Genomic DNA, 27,943 nt, shown 5'->3' on the forward strand with positions numbered 1-27,943 from the left:
ATTGAAAAAAAAGTTGTCAAAAGTTTACATAGCTTTTAAAACACCCAATAAAAAAAATCTGTAACACTGCCCCCCATCTACCATGTGCCATTTAAATTACTGGTGTTTTCCTATGTGGCTTTTGGGCTTGCTCAGGCACTAGTGCTCAGGTGCAACTGCTAACCCCTGGACCTGCTATAGCTGTGCCCCTGCTCATCACAAAATGTATGCAAAATCATAGTTAGGCTTTCCTTAATCCAGGGCAAAGGTTTAATCTACTGCCCTAGCCCTGTTTCTAAATACCCTGGTTTTAGGGGACAATCCATTTAACATGCAGGGTCCCAATATAGTAGTAATGTATTTTTCATATTAAAGCCAGAATTTAAAAATCTGTAATTCTGCAAAGTAAATATTATATATTGTCAGTTTCCTGGCAAAATTCTTCTTATGGTTTTTGGTCTTTTGTAAGCACAAGAAGAAGAGAAGCCTATTCGACTGATTTAGAAACTGTGAAATGGCAAGATACCCCAATGTGGTGGGACTGTGGGGTGACAGTCCTGGTGGGACTGCAATGCAACAGGATCAGTGCATAAAGCATTCAGCACTGTAAAACAGATTTAGGCTGCTAATTTTTATTGTAACTGCAAAAAAATGCCCTAAACTTTGGTAGCTTGGATGTGTTTGTTGCTTTGCAGCGCCCCCTGTCAGAATAATGTAGTAATTACTTAGTCAGGGAAGAAATTAAATGTAGTTAGAGAAATATAGTCTGCATTGCCTTAGAGCTCATTCACACTAGTGGGTGTCAAATCGGACGTAAAAAACAGCCAATTTGCATTCATGCGAGACACGATTTTGCAGATCCCTCATAAACTTGAGTCTATTGAGGGATCCGTTCACACAGTCCATTAAAGAAAACGGCCGTGTGAATAGCCCCGTAGGAGTACATTGATTTTGCAGTGGTCGGTGCCGGAAGCAGTTGGCTCCGTACATTGTATAGTGGCCGTGCTGCGTTACTGCAGTTCTGCTCCTATTCACTTGAATAGGAGAAGATGCAATGTTGCCATCTGCTTCTGGCTTCGACCACTGCATAGTTTCCAGCGGGAACAGTTGATCGGTGCGGGGTCCGGTTGTCGGACCCCCATCGATCATATACTGATGACCTATCCTGTGGATAGGTCATCAGTATAAAAATACAGCCCCCAGCCTGAACAACCCCTTTAAACCACCATGGACGGCTCAAATAACAGGATCATCCTATGCCATACAGTGTCAAGTAATACGATCATACAATCAGGGGCGTACATACCACAGAGACAGCCAATGCATGGTTGGTCCCATGCCCCTTGTTATTGGGTGCAGGCACAGGGACCTGCATTTTTAGCAGTCAAGAAGGGGAGGAAATGGTCCAAGGATTATGGTGAGGGCATGAAATGGGAAACAAACACCAGGCCCAGTTTGATCGTTGCTATGGGTCCTCTCTATTATATGTACACCACTGCATACAGTAACAAAATAATAGTTTTATCCAATGCTAAAATAATACAGCCATGAAGTGCCTAAAAAATGCCGCCATATAGTGCAAAAATGATACTGCTAATACCCATCATACCATGTCCATATAATACTATCACTCAGAGACCACATAGGAACATAACGTCTCTGGAGTAAAGTTTTATTTTAGTTCCATAGGGGTTAAACATAATAAATACTTCAATATACTGACCTTCATATTCACAGGAACGGTGCAAAACTGTTAGGATTCAGAATACCCCTTTTGTATGGTCCACCTCACATCACCACTAGTCTTCATAAACCTCTATTCTTGAGTTGGTCAGTTTTAGATTCTTTTCCTTGAGTTTATCATTTTTATAGTAATTACTCTCTTATTTGCACCTTAGGACCTGAACAAGGATGTGGTGGTTACCTGACTAATGCCACGGGTCGATTTGGCTCCCCAGACTCAAATGCTGATGGGAAATATGACAAAAACTTGGATTGCGTTTGGAACATTGTTGTCCCTATAAACAAACAAATAAACCTGACATTTAGCTCGTTCTTTTTGGAGTCCTCGGGATCGTGCAGATATGATTTTGTCAAAGTAAGAACAGAAGATATTTTACCTGTAGTATTAGTTATTACAATAAATCTTAAGGGAGCTCCAGTTACATAACATCCTGGAGACAACACAGAAGAGAAAAAAGAAAAGTTTTCACAGAATTATTTGTGATGCTGATAATTGGCAATATACAGTTTGTCTTTGACCAAGTATATGACTCATAGAAAGACACCAAACCTAGCAAGTCCACTACCTCCTAATGCCTAACACCCGTGATTTCTGCTGGGGATCAACTGTAGGGGGTAAAGCTTATTGTCAGGGGCAGTATTTACATCCCCTGGTCTCCTATTATAGATTTAGCAGGGTAGGGAGGTTCCTGAGCCAGCAAGCTGCCACCCAGCTAGAGATTAGTCTGATCTGGAAATAAACATCTCCTCGGACACATTATATATATATATATATATATATATATATATATATATATATAGTTATTTTTCTAATCAGTCTATTTTGGGACGAAAAATCCTGATAATCCAGATTATCAGATGCACATATATACATACATGTAGTACCGAATTTACATCTAAAGTCTGTAAACATAGATTGTCTGGTGCCTTAGACTCCGCCCATCAATTAGGCCGCACCTACAGGCATATATGGCCACACCTACAGCTATTTATGGCCACACCTACACTCATGTGTGACTTTAAAAATGTTTGCTCTCGCAAAGTGAAGCAGAATATTGTGGTAGGCTTCTGACATCCAGCGCCCTCTGCAGTCTTCCACTTGTCCTCCCTCGGGTTTCCTCCTCCCTCTTGGAGTACCTAATTAACATATAAATACACATACTTTACAAATGAATATACATTGTTTAGTTTATTCATAGGTAAATGTTCCCTTTAGCAGACGCCCTTCCCCTAGGGCCCCCATAGACACAAGCCTACTGTGCCTACAGGTAAGTCCAGTCCTGCACACATGTACACCTAGTTATCAGCTTCCCAGCGGTTCATGAAGTGTCTCCATCACAAGCTACTGCACTGGCATTGGTGAGTCGGCACCCTCGGTGTTGACATTACGATGCTCCAGCGTCAGCTCTCTAATAATAATGGCATATGTGTCGGTGCGTGTGTATGAGCGTATATGTATCTGTATAAGTGTCCAATGGTTCGGCCAGTTCAGTTACTCGTTTTCATCATGTCAATGTTATATTTTAGATATTTGATGGCAGCAGCACTAACAGCGATTTACAAGGAACATTCTGCGGCTCTGAATTTCCAACACAATTTGTCTCTTCAAGCAACGTTCTCACAGTGTGGTTTTACAGCGACTCGACAGTGGAACTAGCAGGTTTCAACGCTACATATGTGGCGACTGATTGTGAGTATTATTTTAGTCCTTCACTCGAAGGAGGATGCCTACCATAAACTACATGGCCACTGTGGTCAGAAGAGGTCTCCATAGAGAAGGTCCATCATAGGTACATAGAAAACGTGTCCTGATTGTGATGTTCCTTGTTACAGTATTATGCGGAGGGATATACAATGCAACATCATCGTTGACAACTACAACATCACCAAATTATCCTAATTCCTACCCACCATTCACAAGTTGCATCTGGACCATTGACTCTCCGGAGGAGGAGAATGTAAAGATCAAGATTCAGTCCTTCCACCTCCAGGCTGGGCTGGACTGCTCCAATAACTACCTAGAAGTCCAGGACTCACCGGTGGTAAGCCTGTTCAACATCTGGAAGAAGCATTCTTATAACTCGAGTAATTTGAATGAAGCTCCACCTTGGAGCAAGTGGTGCCTGGTATAATGTCACCGACGGGGGAAGTGATGGAGAATTTCTTGGCCTGCTCAATTGCCTAAATGGCTCCTGCTCCTAAAGGGAGATATTTGGGTAATAGATGTATAAGATGTAGGGAATAGCTAGTAAGATAATTCTTTAAGGCTGCAACTACACAGTGACATTTTGTCACTCACAAGGTAAAATCATAGGATCATGGTCATCTCACAATTTTACCAAAATTTGGCCACAAACAATTTGGTCAATAGATTTATCATGGCTCACAGGTGAACCTCAAATTTAATCTATAAAGACATATTGTTTCACAGTACCATGATTAATGCGGTAAAATCCTGTTGTTTTTTTTTTAAGCTTTATTTAGACAGGCCCTTCCTGTATTGACGGGCATGACTAAATTAACACTAAAGTTACTGTTCCCCTTATTTTATGTTTTAATGTTTATTCATGGGCATAATCTACATAAAAACTTGATTTAACTTTGTAAATATATTGCATTACTTATGGTTTTATACTCCAGAGCTGCATTTACAATTCTGCTGGTTGTTATTGGAAACAGTTGACATGCTTGTTGACAGACACACCACTAATAGCTTAGCTGTGCTCTATAATGCATTGAAACAGTTAAGGTCGCATACATATTAGATAAAAGTAAACTGAACCTGCTGATTTCTGCAAGATCGGCCTACTAGGTACTGTGTATGAGGTACGCCGACTATTCCCCTATGGCAGATCTCAGGGGAAGAGGGATTAGGAATGTGAGATTTCAACATGCCTGATCCTTTGTTCCAGCGGCAGACTATTCCCCCCCATTGAAATAAACATGCACACTCGGCTGACATCTATCTGAAGTGTATGGACTCCTTTAGTTTTTCTTAAACAGATTATTGTACAGAGACTTCGCAGTATGCAAATCACCAAAACACACCTACAGAATTGTGAATGCAGCTCTGGAGTACAGGCTGCAACTCAGGATCAGTACAAGATGAGTAATGCAATGAATTTACAAAGTTACTCAACATGTACTGTATGCTTTTCCTCATTACACTTGTGCCTTTCTTTTTTGTCTGCAGGGTGACCAAGGACAGGTCCATAAATATTGTGGCACTGAAACATTTGAAATACCGGAGTTTTATTCCTATGGACGTACAGCTGTAGTAACCTTTATGTCACAGGAATTTGTGTCTGGCAATGGGCTTAGTTTTACATATCAAATCTCAAGTAAGATTCATTTCTTCTGGATCAAATGTGTCTTTTTTTTAAAAAATTTTAAACAAACTAAACTCAGAAGTCCAATGTCTACAATAGACTTCACAACCATGGGGTTGTCCTCTCAATGAAGATGAGTAGACATGACATTGCATCCCACCGTAGGTTAGGTTAAAACAGTTGTTCTAGAACTTCTTCAGGCCAGGGAAGTGACCATACCGAGGGAACGTCAACTGACCGCAGCAGTTGTGACGTCACTGCTGTGGGCCACTGTGGCCATTTGATACTGGGACACAGTGGGACAACCGCCAACACACATAATTATCATATGGGGAAGCTATGGAATTCCACCTAGTGACAGCTGCAGTTCACAAGTTAGGATAGGCCATCAATATTAGATGGGTGGGGGTCCGACTCTCAGGATCTCTGCCGATCAGATGTGTGAAAGGGTCTGCGGTGCCTCTTCTTTGTTTACATTTTCATTCGTACATGCACACGTGACGTCGTTACATTCCTAGTGGCTGAGCAAGGTATTGCAGCACGGTCCTATTCGTTTGAATGGGACAACGCTGCAATACCTTGCATAGTCACTACAAAGAGATGTACGAATGAAAATGAAAGCAATGTAAACAATCAAGGGGCCACAATGCTCGTACAAGCGCCACGGCTCCTTAAAACAGCTGATCAGTGGGGGTGCCGAGAGTCGGACCCGCATTGATCTAACATTGATGACCCTGGTCTTAATGTCACTTTGTCACATGACAAGACACCAGTATTATAAACCGCACATGGTAGCTGGGCATTTTGCATTGGGGCCCAGGTGCTTTACCCTGAATTTCAGCATATTAACATGTATAGTATTCCGATATGATATAGTTCTATGGGTTTATATCATAGTTAATAATACTAAAGATATAACATGTGCTTTAAGATATGTACATTATATAAGCCCTAATGTATCATAGCCCAATTATGATAGATAGATAGATATGAGATAGATATATTATAGATATGAGATAGATATGAGATAGATAGATTATAGATATGAGATAGATAGATATGAGATAGATAGATATGAGATAGATAGATCGATAGATATGAGATAGATAGATATGAGATAGATGGATAGATATGAGGATAGATGGATAGATAGATATGAGGATAGATGGATAGGATAGATAGATATGAGGATAGATGGATAGGATAGATAGATATGAGGATAGATAGATATGAGGATAGATAGATATGAGGATAGATGGATAGATAGATAGATATGAGGATAGATGGATATGAGATAGATAGATATGAGGATAGATGGATAGGATAGATAGATATGAGGATAGATGGATAGGATAGATAGATATGAGGATAGATGGATAGGATAGATAGATATGAGGATAGATGGATAGGATAGATAGATATGAGGATAGATGGATAGGATAGATAGATATGAGGATAGATGGATAGGATAGATAGATATGAGGATAGATGGATAGGATAGATAGATATGAGGATAGATGGATAGGATAGATAGATATGAGGATAGATGGATAGGATAGATAGATATGAGGATAGGATAGATAGAATGTGGTTATTTTGGAGGATGATAAACACTTCTTCTCTTTACAATAGATTGTAGCCGGGAATATAACCAATCATTTGGTTACCTAAAAAGTCCAGGCTGGCCGGGGAGTTACCCAAACAAGTTAGAATGTGACATAATCCTCAGAACTCCGGAGAACCACTCAATATCACTCTTCTTCCATTCATTTCATCTAGAAGCACAAAGCTCAACATGTTCCGACTACTTAGAAGTAAGTCGCTTTATTCTGTATTCAGTACCTGACCGCTGCCTTTATCGAAGTGAATGAGAACCATTAGAAGTTTGTACTCCTAGATCTCAGGGTGCATGTGGGCTGTCATGTGGGTGATCTGAATGATAAGAGTACCTTACCCTTGTGTACTAATGCAAGTAAGCACCGAGGTCTATGGGAGACCCATACACATAACTGAGACGTTTGTGTATATCTGCATGCACCTTAGGTGACAAAAATACAGTTCTCAGAGCTATAAACTCTTGGTTTTACATTTTCTATAAGGAGGATCGAAGCTGTATGTGCTAGGGATCTGTAAGGACCAGCGGTGTGTCTTTTATAGAGGCAGACCAGGTGGATATCACAGCATTTGCCTGCAGACACCACTAGGAGGAGCTCGTTGCATTTTTCCAGCTTCCATAGTACAATAGTATCTGTATATATCCATGTACAGTGAGCTCCCCCTAGTGGTAACTGCAAGTGTTCAGAGTTTTATCATTGACTATGAAATGAAGCAGGGGATTTGGAGCTCCATGTGTTGGAAAATGGAGCTCTGCCGCGATAAAAGTGGTACAAAATTACGGTGGACATTAACTGTAATTAAAAAGTAGTACATTTGTGGGGGTTGGGGCGCGTTGTAAGTTCTGCTATGGGGTCCAGTGTTTTCTGTGTACACGCCTGCTGAAGATATTCGTAAGTGAATGAGCCATTGTCTTGTCTTGTTGCAGGCGAGAAATGGCAGCGCTCGTGATTCGCCGCTACTTGGTACATATTGTGGAAGCAATCTCCCTGACCCAATATTTCCCAAAAATAACATTCTTCATCTGTTTTTCAAATCTGATATTATCACAACTAGAGATGGATATGAAATTACTTGGACATCATCTCCGACAGGTAAGGCATGCTGAAGGTGTAGAACTACAAGTATCAGCTTGCAAAAATTAAACCGTCCGCTCTCTATACAGTATGTGATAATTGCTGATTCTGTCTTCACCTACCTGTGGGTGGCCCTGCATAGACCTTTATAGAGAAGGCCACACACATGCTCGGCCCCTGATCCATACATCTCTTCCCATTATACAATGTCCATATTAGGAGTAACGGGCATTATTGCTATTTATTATATGCCGCCATTACTTTCCACAGCATGGGACATGTCAAATACGGAGCAGTTTAATTATAAAAACAAGTACAATAAACATGAGCTTACTGAGTGGTCTGGGGTGTGTATTCGTTTAGGAGGTCTAGTCTCGGGTCTATATTTATTAAGGGGGTCTGGTCTGTGGTATATATTTAGGGGGTCTGTATTTATTTAGCGGGGTTAGGACTAGGGTCTGTATTTATTTAGGCGGTCTGATCTGTGGTATATATTTATTTAGGGGGTATGGTGTGGTATATATTTATTTAGATGGGGAAGGGCTAGGAGTTGGAAACGCAGGAGGAAAGAGCGTGTTGCTTCTTTTCCCGCGAGCAGAAAAAAATGCCTCCGCCTCCCATTGAAATCAATGGGATGCAAAGTTTTTTTTGGCGCGGTTTCCGCAGCAGTTTCCACTTCAAAAACAGCGCCAAAAAACTCTGTGAACTGGGCCTTACTGATGCAATGTTCTCAATGTCAAAGAATAACAATAAAGAGTGCAATGCAATAAATAAAAATACAAAAAACATAACCTCACACAATAACGTCCTCACGCCTATTACAGTGATGGGAAAAAATGTAACCGTTGTGTTATTTTCAGGTTGTGGAGGGACCTTGTTTGGGGATCATGGCTCATTTACTAGTCCTGAATATCCTGGAAGTTATGGCAACAACACAGACTGTGAATGGACAATATCTGCGCCACTTGGGAGGACGGTTAGAATAAGATTTGCTGCATTTAGCATTGATGATCCAGGAGACTGCGAGAAAAATTATGTCAGAATTTACGATGGTCCAGTCTCTACCTCCCCACTGATTAGAACATTTTGTGGATTGGTAAGTTTTTACTAAAAACGAATGTTTGCATACTTTTCTATATCAGTGTAAACTTGAGCGCCATCTAGTGGCTAATAGGTGTTTTTCAGGTTGGGCATTCTTAGCCTTTTATTTAGCATCATATACGCTCGTTTTGTACACATTAGCTGGTCATTTCCCCTGAGGTGTAACTTGTAGCTCCTGAGCCCTAATGCAAAATCCGTAACAGGCCCCACACCCATTATGTGCCATTTCTAGTACTAGATCTTTGGGCTCCCTCAGGCAGCAGGTGCGATTGCTACCTTTGCTCCCCCTATAGCTTCATACTAGCCTAAAACCCTCCTTGTTAGGCCTCATGCACACACCCATAGCTGTATGTACGGTCCGTGATTACAGCACTCACGGACTAAGATGTGCATTTATTTCAATGGGCCGGGACCGCAAATGCGGACCGTATAATGACATGTCCTATTTTTTTTGCGGTCCGAGCAATGCACAAACCGTGGAAACCACTGTCGTGTGCATTGGCCCATAGGAAAGCATGTGTTTTATACTATCCAGAATTGCGGAGTCTACGGCCGCAAAACTGCGGTCGTGTGCATGACGCCAAAAAAAGGGGTGTTCGGTTTCAGCAAATTTCTGTTCTTTTTTTGTATAATTAAAAGTTATACAATTTTCCAAAATACTTTCTGTATTAATTCCTCACGATTTTCAAGATCTCTGCTTGCTGTTATTCAGTGGGAACATTCATGGTTTGCTTCCAGTGGATAAACTCTGTCTATGGTCATGTGATGGACACACAGGTGCTGGGATTGTTACAGTTACAGTATGTACAGTATCAGAGCTGTGTCTTCTAACGATCCCAGCACCTGTGTGTCCATCGCATGACCATGTAACGATCCCAGCACCTGTGTGTCCATCACATGACCATGTAACGATCCCAGCACCTGTGTCCATCACATGACCATGTAACGATCCCAGCACCTGTGTGTCCATCACATGACCATGTAACGATCCCAGCACCTGTGTCCATCACATGACCATGTAACGATCCCAGCACCTGTGTGTCCATCACATGACCATGTAACGATCCCAGCACCTGTGTGTCCATCACGTAACCATGTAACGATCCCAGCACCTGTGTGTCCATCACATGGCCATGTAATGATCCCAGCACCTGTGTGTCCATCACATGACCATGTAACGATCCCAGCACCTGTGTGTCCATCACGTAACCATGTAACGATCCCAGCACCTGTGTGTCCATCACATGACCATGTAACGATCCCAGCACCTGTGTGTCCATCACATGACCATGTAACGATCCCAGCACCTGTGTGTCCATCACATGACCATAGAGAGAGTTTATCCACTGGAAACAGGAACACCCCTTTAAGTATTATGCATAGTAACTTCTTAAAAGATTCATAAAGAGGTAGGTTAAAAAAAAAAAAAGACAAATGTACGATATGCTTAATCCTGTAGTATGTAAAAAAAAAATATATACAACAATATGCGCCTGTTCATTTTTTAATACAATTTTTCTTGCAGTTGTAGCTCAGTTTTTCAGATACAGAGCTCCAGTTTCATTGCTTGCTGCTGCAGTCCCCACTAGGGGGAGCTTATTGCATTACGATATACATTGAACTCAATAATAAACACAGTATGCAGTAAGCTCCCTCTAGTGGTGACTACAGGCAGCCAGAATGTTATGTTTCAAGTCCATGTCTATGCAGGAGATTTGGAGCTCTGTAAATAATAAATAAAGGAGCTCTGACTGCTATAAAGATATATAAAGAAATTAATCAGCACAGAATTTTAGACCCAACAACGTCATGAGGATAAAAGTTGACAGTCCTCTTTATCTAGGGCATTTATCACTGAAACAGTGCCCATGGGTGGCATGATGCTGGCGGCACTAACTGTTCAATTAATTTACCAGTTAATAACAGCTTTTTCTTTGTTTTATTTCTAGGATGGAAACATTGCTTCATTTAACACCACTTCTCATCACGTGTTTGTCAAATTTCATGCGGACTACGCTGTAATCCCGTCGTATTTTAGAATTATCTGGAGCTCATAGAATGAGAAAAAAGCTGTGAGGATGAAAACTTACAGCCCTGTCATAGAAATCCTGCTGGACTAACCAAATGTTAACGGACGGATCCCATTGACCTATACTGGGGTCTGTCAGAGGTCGTGTTTCTGACGGCAAGAAGAGCTCTGCAGACTAAACTATTCTTACCATCAAAAACACCTGAAGCCTGACAGAATGGGAAATAACCCCAGTGTGAACAGAGCCTTACGCCTCATGCACATGACCGTGTGTGCCGTCCGAGTCACGTTAGTTTTCTGAGGAAAGATAGGACATGTTCTACCTTTCCTCAGATCGGAGACTCGGACCATTTTTCACGGACCCGATTCACCTGCTAAAGTAAATTGGTCCGTGAAGACTATCGGGTGCCACTCGGATGCCGTCAAAAACGACCCGAGTGGCACAATGGGGGTGTGCACGAGGCTTTAGTCACATCCCTTTCATTCCATTGTGTGGATCTGATGCAGATTGTAGGAAAGTTGTCACTTCCTCTTTGTTAAATACGTTGTACAGAATTAGAAAAACATGGCTGCTTTCTTCCAAAAACAGCGCCACACCGTGTTGTGTCTGGTATTGCAGCTCTGCTCTATAGAAGTGAATAGGGTTGATCAGCAATACATGATGGTACGAGGCTCAATTAAAAAAAAAACTACAACTAATAAATAAAACACAAAAACAGATGATATGTGGATAAAAATCAAATCAGTAATAATAAATACTTGAATAACCAAAATACTTAAAACTATTATAATAAAAAAGGCATATAATAAATAATCCATTCTAATAAATCAATCCACCCAGCGATAGCCGGGAGACAAAAACCCCACTAATAAAATATTGCGACAATATAGAGAGAAAATGCAAAATTGGGGAGGGAGGGTGGAGCGCTGGTCACAGGAACACTGCAACTGGCACCGGACCCCCGGAACGTGGGCCTTATAAGGAGAAATCTTCCCACTGTTTGATTCTGACAATCATATCCAACTCCTGGTGTTGGGCAGATTAGTGGAATCTTCTAGAAACTGCCAGAATCTTCTTTAGGTAAGACCAAATGAAACAAAGGGGGGGGAGGGGGGACTGGACCGAACCACCTAAAATAGATAAAGCTTATTAAACAAAATGAACACAATAAAAAACTAAATAATTGAATGAGTCTGTACCATCATGTGTCCCCCAAGCAATGCTGCTCTGGGGGCCCCGTCATTCTGTGGACAGGTGTGGCGCTGTTTTTGGAAGAATGCAGCCATGTTCTTCTAGTCCTGTACAATCGGGTAGTAACTTACAAACTGTAGGTATTATGATCTCTATGTATACAGATATAACCAGGATCAAAACTCTCTGTAGAAATCAATATATCAAACATGATCGACGTACAGAAAAAACCCAAAACCCTTTATATAAGTCATTATACCGGGTCTTCACACGGCAGTCGGGGTTTGTTTCCTGCCTGCACTACGTATGTAAACAACGTACACCTATAGACTCCGTGTCAATGTGATATCAACACGTAACAACACGTAACCGCTTCAACCGCCGCCACTTCCACACCAAAAATCTGCAAACTCTGAACTCACCCTAAGGCCTTATTCACACAAACGTATTTCTTGCCTGTGTGCCGTTTTAAAGGGAATGTGTCGCTAGAAATGTATTTTTATTTCGTTAAACTGTTAGTATATAAATGATTAAACATTGTTCTAATTTTTTTTATTTTTTCACAAGTCAGGAAATATTATAAATTAGATTCTAATTTATAACATTTCCATGTGCTGGTCACTAGAGGGAGCAATTCCCAAAATTGCAGCATTGGCATGTGGTAAAGCAACCTCATCGCTTTATGCTGCAAATTTGGAGTAGACACACTCGCTCCAGTGTCCTCACACAATCCCCCCTCCCTTATTCTGGCTAGTAAAAGGAGAAAGGAGGGGGTTGAATGTTCAAACCTCCTACACTGTGTGTCACCATTTTTTGAGCGAATGTACAGCGTAGGAGGATTAGATACAGTGGTAAATACACAGTATAAGGGGGGATTCACACGAGCGTGTATTCGGTCCGTGCGGGCCGCGTGGTTTTCACGCGGCACGCATGGACCAATACAAGTCTATGGGGCAGTACAGACAGTCCGTGCTTTTTGCGCAGCGTTTGTCTGCTGCGCAAAAAGCGCGACAGGTTCAATAACTCTGCGTATTTCGCGCATCACGCACCCATTGAAGTCAATGGGTGCGTGAAAATCACGCGCACCACACGGAAGCACTTCCGTGGGACGAGCGTGATTCGCGCAACAGAAGTGAAAAGGATGAATGAAAACAGAAAAGCACCAAGTGCTTTTCTGTTTCCGAACATCCAAACGGAGTGTCTTTGCGATGAGCGAAGCCGGACAAGCGAACCGAACTTCACCGGGTTCGGCCGAACTCGTTTTGGCCGAACCCGGCAAAAAAATTATCGGTACGCGACATCAGGAGATAGTCACTGTCCATGGTGCTGAAAGAGTTAAACTGTTTCAGCACCATGGACCGTGACTTGCGATCCCAATATACATGAACCTGTAGAAAAAAAAACGAAGTTCTGACTTACCGCTAACTCCCGGCTTCTTCCTCCAGTCTGACCTCCCGGGATGACAATTAAGTCCAAGTGACAGCTCCAGCCAATCACAGGCCAAGCACAGGCTGCAGCGGTCACATGGACTGCCGCGTCATCCAGGGAGGTGGGGCCCGATGTCAAGAGAGGCGCGTCACCAAGGACGCGTTACCAAGGAAACGGCCGGGAAGTTCTCGGTAAGTACGAACTTTTTCTTTTTTTTCTACAGGTTTTGCGATATTGTGTTCGGCATTCACTGTCGAGGGTGCTGAAAGAGTTAGCTCTTTCAGCACCTTGGACAGTGACGGCCGTCGACTAGCCTCATCTCTATGATAGCGGCTGCGCGAAAATCACGCAGCCGCGCATCAGACACGGATGACACACGCAGCTGTCAAATGGTTTTTGCGCGCGCAAAACACAGCGTTGTTTGTGCGCGCAGAAACGCAACGTTCGTGTGTATCTGCCCTTACACGAACATACACAAACATAACTTACCTGCTCCTGCTGCCTCCGCTCCCTCCGCTCCTAGTCCTTGCTTCTGAACATATGGACGGAAGCTGCGACCGGAAGTAGTAATCTTACTGTCCGGCCACGACTTCCTGTCCACATGAAAATGGCGCCGGATGTCGCTCAGCCAAAGACCTTCCTTTTGGACTGTGTGGGAGCGGCGCACGTGCCGTTCCCACACAGACGGCGTACACTGTAGTGAATGGAACGGCTCCCGTTCGCATTCTCTATGGGGATGTATGTGCCGTATTCCATCTCTGTATGTGTCGTTAATCGACACATACAGAGATGTAAAAAAAAAAATGGCAGCCCCCATAGGGAAGAAAAAGTAATAAAAAAGAAAAAAGTACAACACAACATCACAAATAAATAAAATTTATTTTAATAACATACTAAAAGCAATAACATATATAAAAATAAAAAATTTGCGACACCTTCCCTTTAACAACGGACAGCACACTGACCCATACAAGCGTATGTATGGCGCTATTCACACATCCATTTTTTTCAACAGAGTGTGTCTGTGGCGAAAAAATTACAGCATTCCCTATTCTAGTCAGTTTTTGCGGATCAGACTCACCCTTTGAGGTCTATGGGTGCATGAAAAAAAAAAAAAAGGACAGCACGCGGATGACATCCTTCCCTGTACCTTCTGCTGTCCATTTTTCACCAGTTAATAAAGAAATGCAGAAAAAAAAAGTGAAAATAGAAAGTGCGTGCAGAGGAGAAAAACGAATGAGACTCAGAAACCACAGTGACGCAACACGGACATTCACATAGATGAAAAATGCTCCTTTTTTGCGGGTACAAAACGGACACGTTCATGTGAATAAGGCCTCAGGCTGGGTTTACACACGTTGTAGTTGTTGTGGAATTTCAGATCCGAGTCCGCACTGAAATACCGCAACAAAGTGCAGTACAAAAGAAATTCCCTTCACTTACAGCATATAAAAAATCTGCATCGGATTTTAGACATGCTGCGGATTTTCAAATCTACAGCATTCCCTATCTGTTGTGGAAATGCTGCGGAAATTCACATCAGATTTTATTCATTGCAATGGGTAAAATCCACGCTAAAATACGCAACGGATTGTTACATGTGGATTTCAGTGCGGACTTCCAGGCTGGTTTAATAGCGTTATATTAACGCAATGTGTGAACGCAGATTACCAAGCACGTCCCAATCACGTGCCTATAAAAGGAGTCACAAGCTCTTATATGGGAGCATGCACAGGACTTGCTGACTTGTAGTTCAGCATCGGCGCAGGACGAAGCGGTCACACGTATATTACATGACCGATGCGCTAATTACATCACATTCACAAGAAGACTATTGGTCTCCATTGTTTACAAATGGAGGGGCACATTGACAGTAATGGCAGCATTGAGCCTCACTTATAAAGATGTAAAAGAAAAACTGGCCTGGTTCCCCATAGCAACCAATCGGAGCTCAGCTTTCTTGTCCCAAACTGCTCTGGTAAAAATGAAAGCTGCACTATGATTGGTTGCAACGGACAACAACGTTTTGATAAAGTAGGTCCATTTACGAAGTTCAATATCTGTACGTCTCATACACACAGTCCGTACTAAAGTAGCCGGCCGCTTTCATTTATTTACCTCCTTCACATTCACTCGCACTAATTTCACACCTAACTTTTGATCTTTTTTACCGAATCGCCACATCAGTAAATCTTTACACGTTGAAGCCATCATTAATAATGCAGAATGTCGTATTTTTCCTATTATTCAATGCTGTGAAATATTTGAAAATGAAAATATTTTCATAAAATTAATACAAAAATTATCTTTTGCATTTATTTGTGTGTTCGTAGTTCTGGGTTGATAACGAGGATGATCGTTCCAGCTCTGATTTTTGACAGGAACTGACCGGTTGCTATGGGGAACTGCTCCATTTTTGCACTGCACCAGTTTTGATAAATCTCCGCTATTGACAATATGGTCAGCGCTGGTCTGGGGGCCGTGACCTGCGTACCGCAATACACAATAATATAAGCAGTATAGCAGTGGTGCACGATGTGGGCAAGGAAAACGAGCACCGATCAACTAATCAGCTCATGGTTCGGCGCTCGTTTGCTCTGTTAGGGTCTTGGCACACGATGCATATTACGTGCGGTTTTGCCGAGCGTATTTGCGCGCGGCAAAACCGCAGCATAATATGGTACCAGCGAAGTCAATGAGATTCCAGGAAATCTCATGTACACGCTGAGGTATTTTCCCGCAAGTAAATTAAGGGCCTGTTCACATCAGCATTGGCTTTCCGTTCCGGGGTTCCGTCGGGTGAACCCCGCAACGGAAAGTGAAATCACAGCTTCCGTTTCAGTCACCATTGATATCAATGGTGACGGAAACATCTCTAATGGTTTCCGTTCGTCACCATTCCGGCAGGTTTCCGGTTTTCCGACGGAATCAATAGCGCAGTCGACTGCGAAAACCGCAAGTCTGCTACAAAAACGTCTGAAAATCAGGAGCTGTTTTCGCCTGAAAACAGCTCCGTATTTTCAGACGTTTTTGGTCACAAGCCAATCAGAAACGAAGCGTCACTTATCAAAACGTCTGACATGTCAATGTTTTTTAAACTTTTACTTACACTACGTTTATTTCTCTCCATTTATGACATCTGGAGGGACTCACACACGTGGCGCTGTTTGTTGCAGATTTTCCCACATTAAAGTGTGGATTTTGGTGCAAATTTCACCCCTTCTACATTGAAAAGGGTGAAATCCAGTGAACATCTGCAGCATGCTCTGATTTCCATCCTGAAAATGCTCCGCAGCATGAGTATAATTTTAATTCAAATCTGATCCACATAAATAGTACTGTAATCCACTGCAGATTATCCATGCGCGAAACCACAGCATTTCCGTCCCGTGACCAGGAGGCATTAAAGTGTAGGCCGACATTTAAACACATTTTACAGATTATGTATAAATTTAATCTACATAAAATGTTAAGTACATTACTTATCATGTGTTGATCCTGAGTACTGTATTGTATTGTACTCCAGAGCTGCACTCACTATTCTGCAGAATTCCTTGCTGGTTCAATGACCGTATTTACACATACCATACTCTGGTATGTTGCATTCTGGGAAGTCTGATCTTAAGACCAAACTGCAATCTGATGTAACAAATTTTCTACCTGCATTAGGGCAGATTCAGACGAACGCTGCGTTTTGCGCGCGCAAAAAACATTTGACAGCTGCGTGTGTAATCCTTGTATGATGCGCGGCTGCGTGATTTTCGCGCAGCCGCCATCATAGAGATGAGGCTAGTCGACGCCCGTCACTGTCCAAGGTGCTGAAAGAGCTAACTGATCGGCAGTAACTCTTTCAGCACCCTCGACAGTGAATGCCGAACACAATATCGAGAAACCTGTTAAAAAAAAAGAAAAAGTTCGTACTTACCGAGAACTTCCCTCCCGGCCGTTGCCTTGGTGACGCGTACTTGGTGACGCGCCTCTCTTGACATCGGGCCCCATCTCCCTGGATGACGCGGCAGTCCATGTGACCGCTGCAGCCTGTGCTTGGCTGGAGCTGTCACTTGGACTGAATTGTCATCCCGGGAGGTCAGACTGGAGGAAGAAGCCGGGAGTTATCGGTAAGTCAGAACTTCGTTTTTTTTTACAGGTTCATGTATATTGGGATCGGAAGTCACTGTCCATGGTGCTGAAACAGTTTAACTCTTTCCGCACCCTGGACAGTGACTATCTCCTGACGTCGCGTACCGGAAATTTTTTTGCCGGGTTCGGCCAAAACGAGTTCGGCCGAACCCGGTGAAGTTCGGTTCGATTGTCCGGGTTCGCTCATCTCAAAGACACTCCATTTGGATGTTTGGAAACAGAAAAGCACATGGTGCTTTTCTGGTTACATTCATCCTTTTGACAGCTGGTGCGCTGTTTCAGTCGGTTCGCACGGAAGTGCTTCCGTGCGACCTGCGTGGTTTTCACGCACCCATTGACTTCAATGGGTGCGTGATGCACGAAATACGCGGAGATATTGAACCTGTCGCGTTTTGTACGCAGCGAACAAACGCTGCGCACAAATCACGCACTGTTTGAACTGCCCCATTGACTTCTATAGGGCTTTGCGTGGCGCGCGAAAAATACGCGGCCTGCACGCACGAAAATCACGCTCGTGTGAATCCCCCCTTATAGTAACTCAGAGATCTGCCTGATAACAAGCTTGTTGACTGTTTCCAATGACAACCAACAGTGCTACGTATGCAGCTTTGGACCACAACACAGACTATAACTCAGAAGTACAATAATAGTGATGCAATGTATTCACAAAGTTACTAAACTTTTTATATGGATTATATTTATACACAAACTGTAAATTAATGCCAAATTGGCCTTTTATGTGAGAAGCATTTCGCTACCTATTTGTTCACAGGGCAGTTTCGCTTCTTTGTGTCAGATGTATATTTATACCAGACAATATGAGATTTATCAGGGGAATGCAGGGAAACCTTTCCCAAAGGTTTTATGTGTGTGGAAGGTTTCACTAATTCAACTAACGGGATCTGATTCTATATTTGTCTTAGGCCTCACATGCTGTATTTTCCATCCGTTTGAGTTATCTGTAAGGAGGAGTCCTGACGTACACCTACGACAGAAATGTGGCGAGGTATTCCCACTGTATAGGCATACAATGAGATATGCCAGCGGAACTTCCTGGGCACAGCGCTCCTGCCATATATGGACACTGATGTAGAGAACTACAATGCCGGAGTGCCGAGCCAGCATCGGAACCGCTTTAGCTTGGGACTCCGGTCTTGGGGAAGCCCTTGACATCACTTTCCATATATGACAGTGACATCAGGAGCTTTCCAGTCCCAGAGTCCCCAGCCAGAGCGCTTCTGATGCTCGGGCTGGGAACTCCGTAGTTGAAAGCCCCTGACATCACTGTCCATATAAGGACAGTGACATCAAGGGCTTACTGAAGATCGGAATCCCGGGGCTGAACGCTACCAGATGCTCTTCCTGGGGACTCCGGCCCTGGTGAAGCTCCCCGAGGCATATGACATACAGTGGCATCTGTCACACATTGACTCCCATGTTAAAAAATAATTCTTTGCAGGATCTCTTAGGATGGCATTGTGTAGTATACTTCGTCATTCACCAAAAATAAGGTATACTGACATATACCAGCCCGACAGAGGCCAAAAAAACACTGTTTTGGTCTCGGTCGGGCTATAGGAGCTTTCACGTCGGGAAAACATGCTAAATGCCGGGCTATAACATGATGTGCTCAGGACTTACACCAAAATGAATGGGACTGTGAAATGATGCGATCATTTGCTGTGGTCGTGTATATAAGTGCACTCCTATAAAAGCTTCTGTCACACAACATAAATCACACTGTAGCCATTGGCTCAGTCCACGTCGTCACAAAGTCACATGACAGCTGCATCCACCGGAATACATTGGGTCACGCAACTAAAATTGTGCTGCAGATGACTGAGACTTTAGTACCACACGCCACAATCTCCAATAGACGAGAATGATGACAATGGAACTCATGTAACATTTACCATTAATTGTGGGGCAACTCCGGGGTGATGATTCGCATCGTGTTATTCGGATCACATGACCGACAGATAGCCGGGAGTTCATTCTATATAGTATGGGCCTGGTCTTGGCTACTTACCTAAATATAAAAGTATAAAATAAAAAAGGACTACTTCACAAAATACTATGAATATGGCATTATACTGCCATCACATGGTCATCGGTGGTACTGCATATTTTGCTTTAACCCTTTCCCACACTGCTCATTTACTATATGGTCAGTCCCCATGCACACGACTGTATTTTCATCTATCCTGAAATACTGTCCATAAATACGGCCTGTATTCCATCCGTATATACGGATCCGCAAAAAAAGGGAGGATGCAAATGATGTCATCAGCAAGTTGCATAGCAACGCTCCCGTAAATACGGACAGTAAATGGATGTAAATCCGTAGCCGTCCGTATTTACGGAAGATCCCATAGAGTTCTATGGGAGAGTCCTTGCCGTAATTATGGACAAGAATAGGACAGGTTCTATCAGTTTTTGAGCACGGACACCCGTCAGTAAAAATACTAAAAGGTGTCCGTGGCCAATAGAAATGAAGGGGTCCCTAATTACTGATGAAAAATACTGTCGCGTGCATGGTGTCTGTGACAGGGGCCTCCAAGCCAGCCATAGCTATATACCTCTGTCAGTGTAATACATTATAGGAGTATTATAATATTAGGGATTAATAAATCTTGAACTGCAATCTGATGTAACAAAAATGTTCTACCTGCATTATAGGAACTCATTAGGGATATGCCTGATAACAAGCTTGTTGACTGTTTCCAATGACAACCAACAGTGCTGTGTATGCAGCTTTGGACTGTAAGGCTGGGTTCACACGACCTATTTTCAGGCGTAAACGAGGCGTATTATGCCTTGATTTACGCCTGAAAATAGGGCTCCAATACGTCGGCAAACATCTGCCCATTCATTTGTATGGGTTTACCGACATACTGTGCCGACGACCAGTCATTTACGCGTCGTCGTTTGACAGCTGTCAAACGACGACGCGTAAAATGACTGCCTCGTCAAAGAAGTGCAGGACACTTCTATACATTATATGCAGGAAACTTATATACATTATATGCGGGACACTTCTATACATCGTGTGCGGGGCACTTCTATGCATCGTGTGCGGGGCACTTCTATGCATCGTGTGCGGGGCACTTCTATGCATCGTGTGCGGGGCACTTCTATGCATCGTGTGCGGGGCACTTCTATGCATCGTGTGCGGGGCACTTCTATGCATCGTGTGCGGGGCACTTCTATGCATCGTGTGCGGGGCACTTCTATGCATCGTGTGCGGGGCACTTCTATGCATCGTGTGCGGGGCACTTCTATGCATCGTGTGCGGGGCACTTATATACATTATATGCGGGACACTTCTATACATTATATGCGGGACACTTCTATACATTATATGCGGGACACTTATATACATTATATGCGGGACACTTATATACATTATATGCGGGACACTTATATACATTATATGCGGGACACTTATATACATTATATGCGGGACACTTATATACATTATATGCGGGACACTTATATACATTATATGCGGGACACTTATATACATTATATGCGGGACACTTATATACATTATATGCGGGACACTTATATACATTATATGCGGGACACTTATATACATTATATGCGGGGCCCTTCTATACATTATATGCGGGACACTTCTATACATTATATGCGGGACACTTCTATACATTATATGCGGGACACTTCTATACATTATATGCGGGACACTTCTATACATTATATGCGGGACACTTCTATACATTATATGCGGGACACTTCTATACATTATATGCGGGACACTTCTATACATTATATGCGGGACACTTCTATACATTATATGCGGGACACTTCTATACATTATATGCGGGACACTTCTATACATTATATGCGGGACACTTCTATACATTATATGCGGGACACTTCTATACATTATATGCGGGACACTTCTATACATTATATGCGGGACACTTCTATACATTATATGCGGGACACTTCTATACATTATATGCGGGACACTTATATACATTATATGCGGGACACTTATATACATTATATGCGGGACACTTCTATACATTATATGCGGGACACTTCTATACATTATATGCGGGACACTTCTATACATTATATGCGGGACACTTCTATACATTATATGCGGGACACTTCTATACATTATATGCGGGACACTTCTATACATTATATGCGGGACACTTATATACATTATATGCGGGACACTTATATACATTATATGCGGGACACTTATATACGTTATATGCGGGACACTTATATACATTATATGCGGGACACTTATATACATTATATGCAGGACACTTATATACATTATATGCGGGACACTTATATACATTATATGCGGGACACTTCTATACATTATATGCGGGACACTTCTATACATTATATGCGGGACACTTATATACATTATATGCAGGACACTTATATACATTATATGCGGGACACTTCTATACATTATATGCGGGACACTTCTATACATTATATGCGGGACACTTCTATACATTATATGCGGGACACTTCTATACATTATATGCGGGACACTTATATACATTATATGCGGGACACTTATATACATTATATGCGGGACACTTCTATACATTATATGCAGGACACTTCTATACATTATATGCGGGACACTTATATACATTATATGCAGGACACTTATATACATTATATGCGGGACACTTCTTTGGACGTCATTTGAGCCGTTTTTCATTGAATTCAATGAAGAACAGCTCAAAGCTACGGCCGTGAATGACGCCTCGCAAAATGCGAGGACGAGCAATTACGTCTGAAATGACGGAGCTGTTTTCTCCTAAAAACAGCTCCGTAATTTCAGCCGTAATTGCAAGTGCAGGCATTTTTCGCGGCGTCCATTACGGACGTAATTGGAGCTTTTCCATGGAGTCAATAAAAAACAGCTCCAATTACGTCCCAAGAATTGTCCTGCACTTCTTTGACGAGCCGTCATTTTACGCGCCGTATTTTGACAGCGACGCGTAAAATGACAGGTCGTCGGCACAGAACATCGTAAGGCCCATTTCAGGCCTGAAAAGAGGTCGTGTGCACATACCCTAAGGCCTCATGCACACCACCCGTGATTACGGCACAGACGGCCGCGGAGTGTTATCCGCGGCCGACCACAAATCACAGACCGTGTACACATTGATTTCAATTATCCCGGACCGCAAATGTGTCCCGTATAATGACTTGCTCCTATTTTTTTGCAGTCCAGACTCCCGGCCAATGCACAGACCGTGGAACCCATGGTCGTGTGCATGGGCCCATAGAAATGAATGGGGCCTAAAGCCCCGTGCACACGACCGTATTCTTCATCCGTAATTACGAACCCATTCATTTCTATGGGCTACGGACACCTTTCTGTATTTTTATCGATGGGTGTCCGTGCCATAGAAATGATAGAACGTGTCCTTTTTTTGTCTGTAATTACGGCACGGACTCCCCATAAAAGTCTATGGGCGCTTCCGTAATTACGTACGGCTACTGATGTACAGCCGCAGCCATCCGTAATTACAGAAGCGTTTCAATGTGACACCAGGGGATTACCCAAGATTCCTCAGTTTTTTTGCGTATCCATAAATATGGATGCATTACAGACCGTATTTACAGACACCCTTCCGTATATATGCGGATGATTTACTGGTGACTATAAATGACTACGGATCCGTATTTACAGATAGTATTTACGGATAAATGAAAAATACGGTCGCGTGCATGGATTAGTACAATAATAGCGATGCAATGTATTCACAAATGACTAAACTTTTTATGTTACAATGTTTGGTTCAAGTTCCCCAGTGGGACTAAAAAAACATTATTATTCAAAAGTTAAAAAAAACACAATCGTTACAACCCACCAAATATGAGAAAGCCATACACACACATACACAGCGTTCTGGTTTATGTTTTTTTTTAAAAAGCAGCATGCTATAGATATGGCGTGTAAAAAGTGACACTAAATTTTAAAAAAATGGCACCAACAACGCATGTTAAAAAAAAAAAAAAAGACCATAAAAAATGTTATACTAAAAAAAAAAAACGCTGGCGTATTTTACATGCGATTAAACGCCAGAAAAAATCCTGCGTGAAGGAGGCCTCACACAGTGCCGGAGAAATAAAAAAAAGTTGTGGCTCCTGAAATGAAGTGAAACAAAAACAGATTGTTTCAATAATAAGTGTTTTATGGCCGGGTTCACACTGAGTTTTTTGCAGGCGGAAAATCTGAATCAAAATTCTGTTTGGAATTTTGAGGCAGATTTTCCTCTGTCTGCACGTCGATTTTCGCTGCATTTTTCACCCGCAGTCATTGAGCGCCGCGGGCATAAAATGCCACGAAATACGCTTTCTCTGCCTCCCATTGACGTCAATGGGAGGTCAGGAGGCGTAAACACCCGAAGATAAGGCATGTCCCTTCTTTCTCCCACGAGCTGGTTTTTCCGCTCGTGTGAAAAAAACGCCTCCGCCTCCCATTGAAATCAATGGGAGGCATTTTCGGGTGTTTTTTGGCGCATTTTCCGAAGCGCCAAAAAACTCTGTGTGAACTCCGCCTTATTGTGCAAAAGTAGCAAAACCTAAAAAAAGAAGAAAAATACATAAGGCCCCATGCAAACGAACGTATTTTTGCGGCCGCAATTCACCCGCAAATCTGCGGGTGAATTGCGGCCCCATTCATTTCAATGGGCCCATGCACACGACCGTGGTTTCCAAAAAGAACGGACATGTCTTATTACAGCCGTGTTTTGCGGTCCAGGCTTATAGAAATGAATGCACGCGGCCATGCGCACGGCCCGCGGGTGACACTCCACGGCCATTCGACCAGAAACTCACGCCCATGCATATGGCTACGGTTGTGTGCATGAGGCCTAAGGCTACGTTCACATCTGCGTCAGAGGCCCAGTTAGGGCTCTTTCAGACGAGTGTAAAACCGGTCCGTGTGCTGTGCGTAAAAATCAATGATATCAATGGTGCTGTTCACACAGGCAGGAGTTTTCACGCAGCGTGTGTCCATTGCGTGAAATTCACTACATGTCCTATATTGGTGCGTTTTTCACGCACCTACATACCCATTGAAGTCAATAGATGCGTGAAAATCACGCACAGCACACGGATGCACATCCGTGTGCTGTGCGTGATTTGCGCATCAAACAACAAAAGATGTGCTTTGCAATTGCATGAAAACCACATGCCACTCGCAAAGCTCAGAGGCAATAACGCTACGCACACAGACCGGATTTACACACGTATTTTGCTCGCGTGAATGTAGCCTTAGGCGCTTCAGTCGCAGGTCCAGTGAGAAATGCCGGACAAAATAGCGCAGCACGTTCAGCTATTTTGTTCAGTAAAACGACGTACAACGGATCTGGTGCTTCCGTCTTTTTGTCGTTCAGCAGACGGAGCAGAACAACGGCGGAAAACGCAGATGTGAACAGAGGCTGAATTTAGTTTTCCCACAATCGTAACGGCCCGCAGAATAGTTACCATGTTATTTATATCGCACGCTGGACACCGTAAAAACAAATCCCAATAAACAATGGCGCTTCCTTTCCATTCCCCTCCAGATAAACTTATAAAAGTTATTTCATATATTTTACATACCCCAAAACGATTACATTTTAAACATACAATTCGTCCCACAAAAAACAATCCCAATAAAGCTACGTCAATAGAAACATTAAAGTCTTATGGCCGCTCGTGATGAAAAAAAAGAAGTAAAAATGGCTGCATCCTAAAAGCCCAATATAGGCCGCATACCTAAGGGGTTAAGCAGCTACCCGGACACTGGTTATACCCTCTCAAAGTGTCCGTGACACAAACTGAACTTCTTAAAGGGGAATGAACCAGACCAGGCTCCTGCAGTAGTAGTTCGCAAATACCGCACTGTATGCACGGTGATAACACCAGGCGTGTAACACGCAGCTTCTGCCCCCGAACACATCATCTGTACGGCGGAAGCAAAACAAGAACAAGCAGCTGAAGCACTCACTTCCTCCCGTCCGGCTGTAACATTCTATCCATCTCCCTCCTGCGCGCTGTGATTGGCTGCTGCCGCGTTATCTAGTTTCTGATTGGTCACAACCAACAGAATGTTGCAAATCCCAGCGCTTCCATTGGTTAAAGGTTTTGTAGCGTTCCATACACTGTACGGGATTACTCAGGGTTCCAGCAGCTCGGGTGGAATTTTCCTTATTAGGACTGTAAGTAATTTTACATCCCGGGGCGACTTCCTGTAGGGTGTGTGCGGGCATCTCCCTCGTAGCAACTCGGGTGTAACTTGTGGGCACGTTTCCTGAGAAGTCAATAAGCAGGGTAACAGTAATCCACACTACTAGAACCTGCTTCATAGGATAACCCTATTCTAGGTGGAACTACAACCCCCAGCATGATCAGTAGTAGCTGGATAGACTGGGACTTGTAGTTCCACTGAACTGTCTTATGATTTGTTTACACTGATTTCTCTTTTATTTAGATATCAGAATGTCCAAGTCACTGAAGAAGATCGTGGAGGAGAGCAAGGAGAAGAACATCGCCGATGTGGATATGTCTGACCGAGGCATCAGTAATATGCTGGAGGTGCCCGGCCTGTGTGAGTAGCTGGGGATCTTGGGTAGTGATCCGATCATCATGATCGCTAACTTTACTGTCAGAAGTTGTGATCGGTGGGCTCTGGATGCTGAGACCGCCACCAAATGTGAAGTTGAAGGGTTGTGGTGGTCCGCTGAGTGCTGTACCCCTTCAGATCCCATCAGATTTGTAATGTAAGTCTATGGTTCATCTCTCTCTCTTCTAAATGAAGCTGATCAGGCACATAACGGGAGCACCACCACCCCTTCTAACAATCAATGGGGGTCTCATAGACGATCGCTCACGAAAACAACCCCTTTTTACATAGAAGCCCCTTCTTCTCTAACCCATTGGAGAAAGAGATGCCAAACATATAATTCCAACTTAGTATTCATATGTGGCCTCCCGATTTTGCTCCTATAGAGGGGGATCCCGAGTGGGGGACCTCCTGTATAACATGCATGCGCTCTAATATGGCACGTGAGACAACCCTTACATCTTTTTTTTTTTTTTCCATACATTACAAAAACTGGAATAAAAAAAAATGATACTTGCCCCTTATAATTACTTGTGAGTAAGACATGCCCACGCTGTGATGCGCCCTCACACCCAGATATTGGGGGTAATTTTGAAAAATCCAGGGTAATCCGAAAACAAAGGTTCTGTCTGCTTTTGGCAATCCCTGTTTGTTAGAAGGGTCTTGTGACGATTAGCTGATCCCAATGTGTCCTTCGGCTGGGATCCACAGTCTGCTGCAATCTATGGGGGAACCCGGTAGCAAGTGTTTAATTATCCTATAGTGCCCCCACAGGGGAAATGAAAGCATTGCACAGTACCCACTAAAATCAATGAGCAGTTTGTGTAATTTGTGGTCCTGGTGGGTTTTTCCAAAGACACTTTTTTGTATTTCAAGATGACATCTTCATCTCTGTACCAGGTTTTATACACGACTCTGTGTATTCTGCATCACGTCCTTTTTGTTACGATGTTGAGCCAATGAATTTAAGTGAATATATATATATATATATAATCTATACCTATGGGTAAAATATCTCCAATGAGCCTTTGTCATTTCTTTCCTTCTTGTAGTCACGCTGTCGCACATCACCCAGCTCATCCTAAGCCATAACAAGCTGACCAGTAAGTACATGACGTGTATACATTAGATTGTTGTCGGCTCTTATTCTATTGCTTACATTTGCTTTTTCATACAGTTGAGAAAAAATATTGTAATTTAAAGGGTCTTTTTAGAAAATCTTTGTCCATTTTATGTGGATTCCAGCAGTTGTAAGACCTGAAAGTCCAGAGAGGGAGTCGGCCTAGCCCTATTTTTAATAGAGGTGTTGCAGATCTGTAGTTTCCATTGATATTAAAGGGGTGATGTAATATTACATGGCAGCCATTCAGATAAATGGCTGTGCATATAATACATGGCCAACAGTACTGGAGTCGCTCTCATCGAGTAGCCCTTTGCCCTGGCTCATAGAGGGGGCGCTCTGTATGATATCCATATGCCCTATTATGAGTTACATTCGTATGTCCTTTAATATGCGTTACAGAGACCTTTAAAGGGGTTATCTGGGTTATTAAAATTGATGGCCTATTCTGAGGATAGGCCATCAATATTAGATCGGTGGGGATTTGACTCTCGGCACCCTCGCCGATCAGCTATTTGAAGGGGCGCATGTGTTTACATGGTTCTCCTTCTCGTTCGTACGCGCTG

The 27,943-nt window shown here is 42.9% G+C and overlaps 2 protein-coding genes across 3 annotated transcripts in view; both read left to right on the plus strand.

Annotated features, from left to right (window-relative positions):
• CUBN (cubilin) overlaps window positions 1-11,416 on the plus strand; it is a 190,371-nt gene extending 178,955 nt beyond the window's left edge. Inside the window, exons 60-67 of the mRNA XM_075828736.1 lie at window positions 1,878-2,077; window positions 3,250-3,412; window positions 3,556-3,764; window positions 4,916-5,063; window positions 6,684-6,865; window positions 7,594-7,759; window positions 8,602-8,837; window positions 10,792-11,416. Coding sequence (XP_075684851.1) covers window positions 1,878-2,077; window positions 3,250-3,412; window positions 3,556-3,764; window positions 4,916-5,063; window positions 6,684-6,865; window positions 7,594-7,759; window positions 8,602-8,837; window positions 10,792-10,899 — 1,412 coding nt within the window. The 3' untranslated portion in view covers window positions 10,900-11,416. The remainder of the gene's footprint in view (window positions 1-1,877; window positions 2,078-3,249; window positions 3,413-3,555; window positions 3,765-4,915; window positions 5,064-6,683; window positions 6,866-7,593; window positions 7,760-8,601; window positions 8,838-10,791) is intronic.
• Window positions 11,417-25,764: 14,348 nt separating this feature from the next.
• RSU1 (Ras suppressor protein 1) overlaps window positions 25,765-27,943 on the plus strand; it is a 109,311-nt gene continuing 107,132 nt past the window's right edge. Inside the window, exons 1-3 of one of the 2 annotated variants that reach the window (XM_075828737.1) lie at window positions 25,765-25,853; window positions 26,126-26,242; window positions 27,310-27,360. In XM_075828737.1, coding sequence (XP_075684852.1) covers window positions 26,134-26,242; window positions 27,310-27,360 — 160 coding nt within the window. In that variant the 5' untranslated portion in view covers window positions 25,765-25,853; window positions 26,126-26,133. The other variant, XM_075828738.1, reaches the window with a different exon arrangement.

The sequence above is a fragment of the Rhinoderma darwinii genome, chromosome 5 (assembly GCF_050947455.1).
Source record: "Rhinoderma darwinii isolate aRhiDar2 chromosome 5, aRhiDar2.hap1, whole genome shotgun sequence".
In the NCBI taxonomy this organism is placed as follows: Eukaryota; Metazoa; Chordata; class Amphibia; order Anura; family Rhinodermatidae; genus Rhinoderma; species Rhinoderma darwinii.